At 37.4% G+C, this 13,673-nt stretch overlaps 1 protein-coding gene across 1 annotated transcript; it reads left to right on the forward strand.

The window, feature by feature from the left end:
- The first annotated feature begins 1,434 nt into the window (after positions 1–1,434).
- On the forward strand, positions 1,435–13,497 carry LOC145567211 (protein MODIFIER OF SNC1 1-like). The gene is made up of 11 exons (XM_081626457.1): positions 1,435–1,865; positions 3,972–4,033; positions 7,056–7,136; positions 7,225–7,269; positions 7,426–7,798; positions 7,959–8,061; positions 8,677–8,754; positions 8,882–10,115; positions 10,186–10,435; positions 10,521–13,091; positions 13,172–13,497. The coding sequence occupies exons 2-10, from the start codon at positions 4,002–4,004 to the stop codon at positions 12,993–12,995; spliced, it is 4,671 nt and encodes a 1,556-aa protein (XP_081482583.1). The 5' UTR covers positions 1,435–1,865; positions 3,972–4,001; the 3' UTR covers positions 12,996–13,091; positions 13,172–13,497.
- Positions 13,498–13,673: the final 176 nt, after the last annotated feature.

Genomic DNA, 13,673 nt, shown 5'->3' on the forward strand with positions numbered 1-13,673 from the left:
ATCAAAATAATAAATAAATAAAAGTAAATGAGTGTATACAAACCTTTAAGTAAGAATATTTATTTGCTTAATAAGCTAAAAGTTACTCTAATGAAAAAATACGCAAATCGTTTTATTACAATAGATAATATTTGAATGTAGACATGAGATAATTATCAAAACAAATTTCAACATTAAAATTTAGATAAGTATTAAAACAGTATTTCAAATTTGAAGGATAAAACAAAAAAAAAATAGAATTGGATTTTATTTCCTAAAATTTTGGATAAAAATTCTACACCTAATTTAAAAAAAATAAAAAATAAAAAATAAAAAATCCCACAACGTTAAAACTTTTAACTTTTGGTAAAAGCTACTTGAAACACTAAAAGCTACTTTCACCACTACCTTGCCGAACATGCCTAATTTTTATCAAGTAGCACTTTGACCAAGTCAAAAAGTTAAAAGCTACTTAAAAGCTACCTAAACGCTAGTGCCGAACACGTCCTAAATCTCATGTGCACCTGATGCACACTATTTGTTACAAGTATATAGTGACGTCTATACCCACTTTTTACATGAATGTGTCCCAAGTTCTTTGTTAAATTTAGTCACGCCATATTCACAACATTTTTTTATATTTTTATATAGAGCTTTACCAACTAGGCTCGTGACATTAAGGCCCTGTTCTCTTCACCTTAAAAAAAATAATATTAAGTAAAAATAATTTCATTTCAGTAAAAATAAGTTATGTTCAGTAAAATTAATTTCAATTCAGTAAAAATAATTTCAGTTCAGTAAAAATAAGTTTAGTTCAATAAAATTCAGTTTTCTTAAAGAAGAATTATAATAGAAAATCAGTAAAAATAATTTCAATTCAGTAAAAATAATTTCAGTTCAGTAAAATTAATTTAAGTTCAGTAAAAATAATTTAAGTTTAGCAAATTTAATTTTGTTTCAGTAAAAATAATTTCAGTTCAGCAAAAATAAGGTGAAGAGAACGGGACTTAAAAGACTATGTGCAATGCTTTTGTCTAATATGCACCAATTGATTCAATTCCTTGTTTTTTTTAAACTTAAAATAACTCGATGTTGTCACTGCATGGGATACACCAAAAAGGGCCCAATTTTTCAAAGTCCAAAATGGAAAATTCAGACACTATTATGAGCGAAATAGTCTTAAAAGAGCAATTCTTTTTTCTTACCATTTTGAATAGAGTCAAATTAAAATCGACCTTATCTAATTACAATTAAATCTTTGATGGATTTACGAGTAGTTTTAAATCAAGTCAATTGGATTAACTGATGACGAGTGGATTTAAACCGGGTTAATCCGTTAAATGGATTAAGAGTTGAACCCATAACCCATCAGGCCAATTCAAACTCAAAAAAATCAAAATCATCAAAAGACGATCAAAAAGGGCAGAACAAAAAAAAAAAAAAAAAAAAAAAACTAAAGAAACATATCAAAGGGGTGAAGAAGAAGTTTTGCTTCATCTTTCTTCTTTCTCTTTCATTCTAGGGCTTCCGCCTGCAATTTTTTTTCTCTCTCTTCCCCTTTTTTTCTCTCTCCCTCTTTTTTCAACCCTAATTTCATTCCTAATTCAACCATTTTCAGAGCTCGATCAATCGGATTATCATACGGTGTTCAGTAATCCGGCCACCGGATTTTCTCCGGCCGGCAGCTTCCGTCCGTCCGATTTCGCTAATTCTAGAACTTTCTACGAATTTTACGTCGATCAATTTTTTCAATTCATTTGTATTACAAATTTCGATCCTTCGATTTAGGGTTTTAGTTAGTTTTGAAGATCAAAAATTAAACAAGGTTTCTATTTTTTTGAATTCAAGAAGTTGCAGAGGTTACCAGCGAAATTGCGACAATTGAGGTGATTTTTTCTCACTTATTTAATGCGAAAATGCGTTGAATTTTGTTGTTATTTATTGAAATGCCATAGATTGTTAATATGATTAAACAATGGATAAAGTTTCTATGTTTGTAATATAGTGTTAATTGTTGGATGTTTGTCTAAATTTCTGGGATCATTTCTGATGAAATTCCGCATAGGTTTGTGTTGAATTTACAAAAAAAATTGTCCTCTTTTGTGTGTTTCAATTTTTTTGGCAGCAAGAATAATTAGTTTTCAACACTTTGTGCTAATTGTTTGTTGTTCGGTCACATCAATGTTTTAGAATTTGGACAAAATAGGCCATATATGTCCTATTTTAGCTGTCCTAAATAGGTTGTGGCGAGTACGAAACTTTGATGATGCTTTCAGGTATATGCAAGTGTAGTAGAATAGTTTCGGCAAATGTTGCCGGTAGATAAGTACTGTATGTGCAGCATTGCTGATGCTTGGGGTGTAAGGATATAGGGTTTTCACAGTTTGGGAAGATGGAATTTAAGTAGTTAAGCGTGTTGGAAACTTGGAATTGTTCACGAGTGATCGTTTTTATTGGTAGTATTAGCATACATTGGCAAAGGGGAGGGATAGGGAGCTGAAAGATAGTCCATCCGAACGTGTTGCTTGGGGGTTGGGAGTTACTCATCAGATGCCATACATATGCTTATTTGAATAGTTAATTGTATAAACAAGAGAGGATGGAATAAATTTGGGATTTTTCTTGTGTCCAACTTTTCCGAGTTTTGCAAATTGATGTTTCATTCTTGTTTAATTCTGCTTCCATGTAGATGCTCTAATTCCGTGGCTTGATATTTCTATTGTTAATCGGAATTTTTTTTTTTTTGAGTTGAGTTGTTTATCTGATATATAGACTTTAGGGATTTATTAACAACAACCTGAGCTGTTGAAATAGCTTTTATTCTGTAATCATCGATTATAGTTGCTTCTGAATGCTTGACTGCTTTTCATCTCTAGCCCCAAGCTTCTCTTCCCATTCTTTTGATCAGTTTGCTCTCGTGTGCATACAAGTTAAAAGCTATAGTGGATGGCTGTGTTGGACCCCATATTTGGCTTGTTCTACACTATTAATTATATATGTTACAATATTTTGATGGTGATGATGGACATGATAATTAATTTTATTTTACTTTTGAAGTAATGATCTTGTGATTGTTATTGATGTTATTTTAATGATTATTGCATTTTATTGTTATTATTAGCATTATTGTTAATGCTTAATAATTAAGTTTCCTTGTTTTTGTTTATATAATTCATTTTTGCATTTCTGTTTCCAAATTCTGTTTATGTCTAACATGGATGAGACTTTCCAAAAAATTAGCACTTGTACTATCCTTTCTTTTAGGCAGCCCCCCCCCCCCCCCCCCCTCTTTTTAATTTTAATTTTATACTTACAATTTTAGAGTGGATGCTAATTATGTCATCTCTGCAGTCTGATAAAGTGTGCTAAGAGTTGGCTTTTATTTTTCCCTTTGATAAGAAACCTATTTTTATTGGTGCATAATGTTCTACTCTTGGAAATCTAAAAATATGTACACCCTCTGTCCCCAAGTAAAAGTCCCATTTCACCTATATTATTTTCCCCAAATAATTGTTTTATTTTGCCTTTTTATTTTTATCTATTCACTTTAAATCAACCAAACCCTACTGTTTTCGCATGTTTAATCTACCAGGCTCCAATTTTTTTTCCCTCTATTTTTTTGAATTTATTTACATATTTAATCAACCAAACCCCACTATCTAATTTTATAATCAATTTTCTAAAATCTTGTGCAAAAGGCTAATGGGGCTTTCGTTTGGTGATGGAGTGAGTATCAGATGTATGTAATTACATGCAAATGATTAAATTACCTGTTAATACTCTTATTCACTACGTGGAATTACATTCTAGTTTTTCAAACATATTATTTACTGATCACTGTCTTAGAATGAGGTTCTCTTAGGTATGTTGTAGTCACTTTAGTGTGCCCCCTAGTTCAATTATGTCTGAAAAGCTGTATTTGAATCCTTTGCTTTTGCTCTAAAATATTTATTTATGTATTTTGTTGATTTTACATTTACATTATGTGACAGATTGGATGATCTTGCAACTTCGATCAAGCTATGACATCAAGTACGATAACTGGAGATCGAAGGTATTTTAGAAAATAGAAATTCTTTTCTTTATCTCTCTTCTTTCAGAAGTAAGCCAGAAATTAAGAATTTTCATGTGTACACACACACACACACACATACAATTCACCTTTTTTATTAGTTTGTTGTTTGTTTGTGTAATGGCTTGAAAAATCAATAACAATCACTTTGGCATATTAGTTTGTTGATTGATGAAGTAAGGTAAATAAATAATTTGGGAGTAATATTAGGAAAGGGTGGTGAGAATGGAAATAATCAAGACAATTGTTCTGTGTATATTTATAAATGATTTGTTTGACCTACCTTCTTTAACTTGTCATTATTATTCATAATAATATTTGTTGTTAGAGAATCCACTTTTTGAATTAATGCCCTTATTATTTAATGTGTGTTATTTGTTTTATTATAAGTAAGAATTAGTAGAACTGCATAGAATAGAGTACCAAAAAGCTGATAGGGTGTTCTTGTAACGTAATCCAAAAGGCCACAACTACAAGTTCGCCCAATTTATGTTAATAAAGTAATCTGGGAAAGCCCAGCTGCTTTAGCATGTAAAGAACGGTAAGAACCTGACAAGTTAACTTCATCCACAACATATCACACCTGTCAGCCTTGTTTTTTTTTTTTTAAAATTTTTTCAAATTATTTCTAGCTATACTACCTAAGCAACCTCTTCTTTCCTCCATCTCCTCACTAAGCCCCACAAAATGAATGATTCTGTAACCATTGCTACATATTTGACAAATTTCATAATGCTTCCTTACACACCACAAAAAGTTTTATCCAAAGGTAACTTACCATATCACACAACATAGGAAAACACATGCACTTTGCTCACCACTAGCTCAGGAAAGCAAGAAATTGTTTGGTGTGATAACCTCTGCCTTTGCAGCACCTTTCACACAAATGCATCCAACCTTAAGAGGAGCCTTCGCCTTCTAGATAATGTTTTGAAATTGGGAAGTCGGATACTTAGGGGTGTGTGGGTCAAGCAAACATTGGAAGGTTTGCATGAATCCCCCAACCTTAATTTAGACCTTAGTGTTTTCTATGTTCTATAGTTGTATTTTCAAAGTCTTGCTATTCCCGCTCATAGAATTGAGCTTTATCTAGTGAGTAGTGATTGCCTGAATGATTTTTGGATTCCAAGTTCAATCTTCCACAAAATGATGTTTTTGCGCCCTCATACCCCACTCTTCTTTCACGTGGTGTCCAACCTACTGTGTAGCCCTCACAATTTGACATGACCCGTGAAAAGAGGGTTTGTGAATTTTTACCAAATTTTTGCACTTGAACCTGCTTTTTGATGTGTCTGTACAACCCAAAAAATTTCGGGTCACATTTTAATCAACCTGTTCTGTGACTGATCTGAAATCCAATCGCATTAAAAATAATATAATGAGATTATGATTACATCCTATCAAAAAATACTTTAAGTTATTAGTATATTGGGTTTAACAATTTAACATGTTTTTTGTTTGACCTTTCTATGAATGAATAGCTTTATTATGAACTGTTAGAGCATCTCCAATGGTTTACAAAAAGGACCTGCTTGCAAATTAAATATAATTGTAAGCATTTAGCTTACCATTGGAGTGACAATATTGATGTAGCTACATCAAGCAACATTGCTCAAACAAGCTACGTTGCTTGATTTTTTAAAGAACATTTCATCCACTTATATTATGACATGTGTATAATTAAAAGTATTTTATTTATTTATTTATTTATTTATTCAAGCTACAACATTCTATTTATCACCATTGGAGCACCTTGTAGCTTAATAATATACTAGCTTAAAATTTTGATGTATCAAGGTAAGCAACAAGCCCTTGTAGCTTACCATTGGAGATGCTCTAGTTGCTGCATCTGTAATTTAACTTCACTCAGACATTGCTATATCTATTTGTTTTAAAAGTGAAATAGAAAAAGGCATCTTGCAAACCCCTAATTCGTTGAGTCACCCCAAATCTTAAGACTCTGAGTCTTATACAAGTCTTATTAAATCAAACCCAAAATCACCTACTCAATGTAACTTTTAACCTGTTAGTATTTAATTTGAATAGACCCAACGGACTTGCTTGAGTTGTTTCACAAATTTTCTACTATGCAACTTTATGGTTTCTTTTATCCATAGGGCACCCACCTCTCTATCTGCCAAGTTAAGCTAAATTTAATATCAAAGTAAATGTATTGCTTGCTTTAAATGTGAGCAAGGGTTTGCACAAACCTTTATCTTCAAGGTTAGAATTCTATTGATGATATGGTGGGTCCTGCAGTGTCAAAGAGTTTGAAGTCTGAGATTATGATACGTCCAGAGACTTATTTAGTTAGGTCTGTGGATTTTAATTTTCCTGTTTTATGGCTAGAGCTACCCCATGACACAGCATAGAGGTTTACATATAACCTGACAATATCAGCCCAACTAATGGCTGAACCAGCCGTGGCAAGGCCCAACTACCTCATGACACAGCATAGAGGTTTGCATATAGCCTGACAATATCAGCCCAACTGATGGCTGAACCAGCCGTGGCAAGGCTCATGGCCATTTCTACCCTTATTTTGTGTCAAAACAGAAGCTATTCCCTCTTTGTTTTGGCGATTCCCATCAATTGGTTTCTACTTAATGAGGTCAGGTTAGGGTGTCAAAATATTTGTTGAACTTGTGATATTCCTAATTAGATGATAGCTGTTTGTGGTTAATGGATCTGTAGTAGGATTGTCTTTTACCAATACTGTTCAAGGCCAAGGATGGCTCTGTTGAAAGAATCATAATGTTCTTTGATATAATTACATGTATCAATATGATTTCCTGTCCCTATAAGATGACTAAATTGTGAAACTAAGGGTTGTGGGGGTGAAATGAAATCATCTTTTGATTTATTTTCTAGTAACCTCTAGCATTTATTACTTGATTATCTCTTCTGTATATGCATTTTCTGTACATCTTTACATTTTCATTACAATTTAAGCAAAATATGGGACTATAAATAGCACTCCTCAGCTTTATGGTTGGTTACGCAGATGGGCTTCTGCAAGAAGAGGGGGCATGACTGTCTTGGGCAAAGTTGCTGTTCCGAAGCCCATTAATTTGCCCAGTCAAAGGTTCTTGTTCTCCTGATCTCTTCTTTGAAGCATTTATTTAGCTTCTGCTTTTTGACGTTTTCTTATGTTTTTACTTTGGTTGGTCAAGGTTGGAGAATCATGGTTTGGACCCTAATGTTGAAATTGTTCCCAAGTAAGTAGTTTTAGATGTATCTTCTCAATTATTCTCAATTTTCATTTAGAATTTGCCTCGTTGCCCTTTCTTTCTAATTTGTCATTGCAAGTGTAAGTAATGAGTTTAAAGGAGCTTTTTTTTTCTTATGTTTTTTTCTTTTGGTGACAAATTAAGGGGCACACTTAGTTGGGGGAGCCGACCATCTTCTGCTGGGTCTAATGCATGGGGTACCTCTGCACTGTCACCAACTACTGATGGTAGTAGCTCCTCGCCCCGTCAGCTGGTAGGTCGACCTTCATCCAGTGGTGGAACTCGCCCATCAACTGCTGGCAGTGAGAGAGTTCATGATTCTAATGGCAGTGCGTGGGGTTCAAATTCGAGGCCATCATCAGCCTCAGGGATTTTGGCATCCAACAATGCTTCATCGACATCTTTACGCCCTCGTAGTGCTGAAACTAGACCTGGTAGCTCACACTTATCTAGGTTTGCTGAATCTGCACCTGAAGGTTCTGGGGTTTGGGGTGCAAACACATCTTCAGAACGGACGGTATGTTGATCAAACAAATAGTTTAACGTGCACCTTTTTTTTGTTTATTGCTAGCTCATAGTAGGAATTCGCAGCATTATTATGGGCCCTGTATACAGCCTTAAAATTAGTATTTTCTTGCAGTATCTGACTTTTTATCAATTCGCTGATATGTGTGCAGGGGGTTGCATCCTCTGCAAAAGAAGGGTTCTCTTTGACATCAGGAGATTTTCCAACACTTGGTTCAGAGAAAGACGAATCTAACATGAACATGGAGACCCTAGGTGCTCATGCTTGCTTTTACAAACTTTGCGTTCATTCTTTTCGAATACAACAACCTTACTCTTACCTCTATTGCTTCTAGGAAGTGCTTTTATGTTTGGCCTTTTGTTTTGTTTGATTCTTCTTTGTTTTTTTCTTTTCAGAAAGTAAAGCAATTTCTGAATTGGGTGGTTTTTTTTTTTTTGGTTACAATTTCTAAACCATTGAGGTTGGGCTGTTGGGATTTGGGAATGAGGAGGTGATTCCGAACTGGGTGGTGGGTGTTTCCTGATATTAAGTCATTGCTTGCACACCATGTTAGAATAATTGAATCAATTTGCAATTTTTATCAATCCTAAACCATTTAGGTTGGGATGGGAGAAGGTGATTACTAACTATTACAATAGTTTCCTTTTCTGCACATCCCTAATTGACCCTCTGGTAGGAGCAAGAATATTTCTTCTGTTGTTTTTTTTTAACCAAACTAAACCTAATGGTTGGTGTTCTAGGATCTTTGACCTTTTTGAGGATATGATAAATCTATAGACAGTCTGCTTCAAGGGTACTTGCAACTTTGGTGGCTGCTTTCTCATTGTTGGTCTGTGCTTACTCATACTGTGATTTATATCATGTGACAGATCATGCTCCTCATGGACGTCCTGGTTCTTCGGGTGGAGTGAGAACCACGGAAGATGGTAGAGGAATTCCACATGGTGGTTAGTCAATCTGCTTGTATTGCTGACAGATGTTATATTGCTATTTGCGCCCTTTTTTATTTTATTTTTTTCAACTATTCGCACTTTTTAAAGTAGTAATGTTCTGTTCATACTTTTCTCTTCATAGACGATGTCTCCAGAAACTCAGATGTCAAAGGTAATTCTTGGAGGAAAGATGGGCCCTCATTTGTTGAAGATGGTCCTCGACCTAACATGGAAAGATGGCATGGAGAGCCTCACATGTACCCAAACCCTAACATGGCTCCTCATTATGAATCTTGGCGTGGTGCCCCACCAGTTAACCCTCCTGGAGGAGGTTGGTATAGAGGGCCTCCTGGTCCTCCTTATGGTGCTCCTGTACCTCCTGGTGGCTTTCCTATGGAGCCATTTCCTTATTATCACCCACAGGTTCCTCCTGCTGGTATAGCCAGCTCTCAGCCAATGCCCCCCGGTGCTGGCCATCATGGACATCGCCCCAAAAATGGAGATATGCCACACATGACACATGTCCCGCACATGCATCCAGGTATGCCTATGAGGCCTGGATTTTATCCTGGCCCTGTTCCATATGATGGCTATTACAGACCTCCGCTGGGATTTTGTAATCCCAATGAACGAGATTTACCATTTATGGGAATGCCACCTGGACCTCCTGTCTATACTAGACATGCAAACCAAAATGTTCCTGATCAAAACAATGTTCGTCCTCGGTCACGGGAAGGTAGGGGTCCTGAACAAGTAGAGCCTGGTCATCCACATGATCCCCGAGGACACTACCAAGTCTTGGGGCATCCAAACGGTAGTTGGAATAAGAATGAGGAAGAGAGGTGGGGTCATAGAGGTACTACTGGCATTCATGAAAAGGGGATCTTATCAAAGGCACCGCTGCAGGAGAATGCCTGGGAAGATAATTACAGGAAAGATGAGGATATTCATTATGGCAAACGTGCAACCAAAGAAGTTGCTTCTCGTTTTGATGATAAATTTACTTCTAATAACCTTTCTTGTGGGAATTTCCCTGACCGCTTGAGTGATATAGATGAAACTCAGATAAGTCCTTCCATGGAGAATGTAGTTTCTCCTCGAGATCATTCTTTGATACAAAAGTTAGAGGGTTTGAATGCTAAGGCACGTGCCACTGGCCGAAAACAAGAGGGTTTCCATAGGGAGGAGGGGCCTAATGATAGGGTGCAAGTGAGCAATTCCAAGGATCATCGATCTGCAAATGAAGCTAACTCTGATGTTGTTTTGGAGCGCCATCATCCCACAGGAGTGCTTGTCCCTGTTTCCTGTTGTAATGATGTTTCTGCAGTTGATAAAAATCAAGAATTAGCAGTTGCCAGCGTGACAGCTGCCCCCAGGTTTTGTTGCACTTTACCTGCATTATTCTGTTGTAGTCTTGTTTTTGCTGTTCTGATTTCAGATTCACAGGAGATCTGTTCGTGGAGCACAAAGTCAAGGAGATCCTCATGGAAAAGGAGGGTTTCATGGACAGGATGCTGATGGATGGGGAAGGAAATCCAATATGCAATCTGTGGTTGAAGCTGGTTCCAGATCAGTTACTAACGATCAAGTAGAACACATTGCAACTGTACAGACTGTTGAGTTGTCGAGGGCAAATGTTCCGGGAATAGATGATGGGGGATCTGTTGTGTCAAATATTGATCCCAGTGATATGCAGGTGTGTGTTTGAATTCACTTCTTTAATTTAAATGCCTTTCAAAGTACTGTAAAGTTTTAATTTGCTCGTTAATTATATTTTTCAGCGTGCTAAAATGAGAGAGATAGCAAAACAACGTGCAATACAGTTACAAAAGGAAGAGGAAGAGCGGGTAAGAGAACAGAAAGCAAAGGCACTTGCTAAACTTGAAGAACTGAATAGGCGTAGTGCTAACCAGGGAGTGGAAAATCCAAACTTGAGAGAATTTATCCCACCACCTGGTGATGCTCCAAAGAAGCAAGATATTTCTAGGAATCAGGTTGAATCAAGTGTGGCTGCTAATCACAGCACTGGGTCAAGCTCAGCTTCTGCCAATAATTTCACCCAGATATACGAAAGAACTGCTACTAAAACTGTGGATTCTTCTGTATCTTCTAGGCCTCTGGCTGCAGAAACCAAGAGAGATGCTTGTCAGGAGGAATCTTTTTCCTCACAGAATCAATTGTCAGCAGCTGGCATTAATGTTTATGATGCTGCTAGTCACAGAACTACACCTCAAGTTCGTGAAGTCTCAAAGCCGAAGCGAGTAGGTCACAAACAAAGGCATAGTGTTCCGCCGGAGAAAATTTCTGTACAAGATGCAATTCCTGCTGTTAGAACAGATGTGCTGAAAGATCTCAAGGTTGCAAGTACAACTCAAGAAGTTACTGGTAGCTTTGTTGCTTCAGGGGTTGGAAAAGAACAGTCTGAATCACCTGTTATTGCTGATTTGCCTGTTCAAAAAAAGAAAATTCACAAGAGTGGAAAGAGTAGGCACAAGGTAGAGGAGTCATCAATTGCTGTTTCTCCGTCTGTAACTCAGCCTAAGGATTCTAATCTTGCTCAAGCTAATTCTGAAAGTACAGAGCAGAATTTTTCCAGCTTGCCTGTTAATTCCATCTCCATGCAGCTGTCATCTGATCCTAAAGATGGCTTTCAGTCCTCAGAAAACCACTCTTCATTATCTCGTGAAGATACTCATGGTAAAGTAAATAGTGCCTGGAAAGCTCAACATTCTCGTAAGCCCAGAAATTCACAAGGTAATAGGGCATCTGAAAAATCTCACAGCAATGACGCTGTTGTTTGGGCACCAGTTCGACCGCATAATAAACTTGAGGTTACTGACCAAACCAGCAAGAAATCTGCTGAACCTTTAGTCTCTACATCAACAGGTGATAATTTGATGAACAATAGCTCCAAAACTAAAAGGGCTGAGATGGAAAGATATGTCCCTAAGCCTGTAGCCAAAGAGCTGGCACAGCAAGGAAGTATACAGCAATCTCCATCTACTTCAGTTGATCCATCTGAAACTGATGGAAGTGGTGGTAGAGACAAGGCTTCTCATAGCTCTGAGAATGTCATGAAACCAGGGGCTAATGTGGAATCTAAACATGTAGATGGTAAGAATAGGAATCAAAGGGTTCAGGGATTGTGGCGTCAGCGTGTTGCTGCTGAATCAACTTCCTTTCAAGCTTCCCAAGACGGTTCTGCTGCTTATTCTAGCAAAAATAGTCAAGCATCCAATGGGTCTCAGTCAACTGTTAAGCCTGATGAATCCTTTGTGAGAGGACCACCATCTAGACCTGATCAACACTCAGTGAAAGGACCACAAACCATTATATCTGATGGTTGGGAGAGTGTAATTGATTTGAGCTCTAATCCACTGGCAGAGTCCACTGATGTAAAGGGCCACATTCCAACAGGAAGGGGGAAAAGGCATCCATACAAGGGGCAAAAAGGCAGTGGGAGTCCTCAGATTCTTGATCATAAAGATCCAAATGCTGGTTTGACTGAGCTTCAATATTCTCATGTAGAGGCAAATCAAGTGGATAAGACAATGTCTTTAAGAGACAATCGAGCAGCTGGGGACCGCTCTATGCCTCATTGGCAACCCAAGTCTCAAGGCTATGTTGCACATAGTCAGCAAGGAAATAGGTCTCGTGGCAGTCAAAATTTAATCCCTGAAGGCGAGGCCTTGAAAGTCGAAACTGGGCCTAATGGTGGCTCACATTCTTCATCACAATTGAAACAATCTGCTGCTAAAGATTCAGCATCAACTTCTGAAAGCAAAGGTCCAGGCGAAGCAATTCTTAGAACAGGAAATGAAGATGCTAAGCGGGATAAGAGAGTCGCTCCTGTTAAAAGGCGTCCTCATTCTCCTATTCAGGAACCAGAAGCTTCCGCAGGGGAGGTTGAACCTGCATCATTTGGAGGATCGGATGGTCGCAATGAGCACCGTCCTTCCTCTGGATACCGCAAGAATGGGCGTTCTAATCAAGGACATGATTCTCGTGGGGATTGGAGCTCAACGGTCCAAGAAAACAAGCAGCATTTTCCATCTGCAAATCGTGAGAGGCAGAGGCAGAACTCACACTGTGAATACCAGCCTGTGGGACCATATAATAGCAGCAGTAGATCAAATGACCCTGGGGTACAAACCGAGAGTCAATCCGGAGCTTCGAGATTCCGGGGGAGGGGGGGACAGGGTCATTCAAGGCGCGGCAGGGGGAATTTTCAAGGGAGGCAAAGTGGTAATGAATGATTGATGTGTGAATCCAGCTTCCAGTAGTGATGTCTTAAATCCGATTCATTTTCATCCAGTAATATAAGTCTAAATGTCATCCTCCCTCAGCAGCAGGTAATTTGTAATTTTATTAGAGTTAGTTTATTAATCTAATCTGGATATTAAGTTGGTAATTGACTGGTCGACGACCTCAGGATGAAGGGGCTGGTGATGGTGCAGATATGAATCATTTGGGCTAGCTGGAGCCGGAGGTGCTTCCTGAATATTTCTTATTTACTATTTTGCGTTGATTTTTGCTTTAAAATGTATCCTCTTAACTAGGTAGGCCGTGGATTTCAATGCGATGGCTCCGGTACCTTTCACCATTTTTAGCTGAAAGCCCTTGTATGTAGTAATCCTTGATCCTAGTGCTCAATGACTAGCAATTGCCAATATGGAAATGGGAAATTGTTCTCCGATTCCACTTGTGTAAAAGAACAAAATGCTCCTCTTTTCAATTTTCACTAATTATGTTCTGATCCCTCGGATGCTATTGTTTTCTTTTGTTTTTTTTAGTTGCTAGTTGGAATCAACTCTATAGCAAAAGATCACATTCCACGGCAACCTATGCTTATAAATTACAAAATAACACGGAATTAATCTTGTGAATGTAAAAAAATCATATGACATAGCCTATATCACATTATAAACGTATAG

The sequence above is a fragment of the Chenopodium album genome, chromosome 11 (genome assembly GCF_948465745.1).
Source record: "Chenopodium album chromosome 11, dcCheAlbu1.1, whole genome shotgun sequence".
NCBI lineage: Eukaryota > Viridiplantae > Streptophyta > Magnoliopsida > Caryophyllales > Amaranthaceae > Chenopodium > Chenopodium album.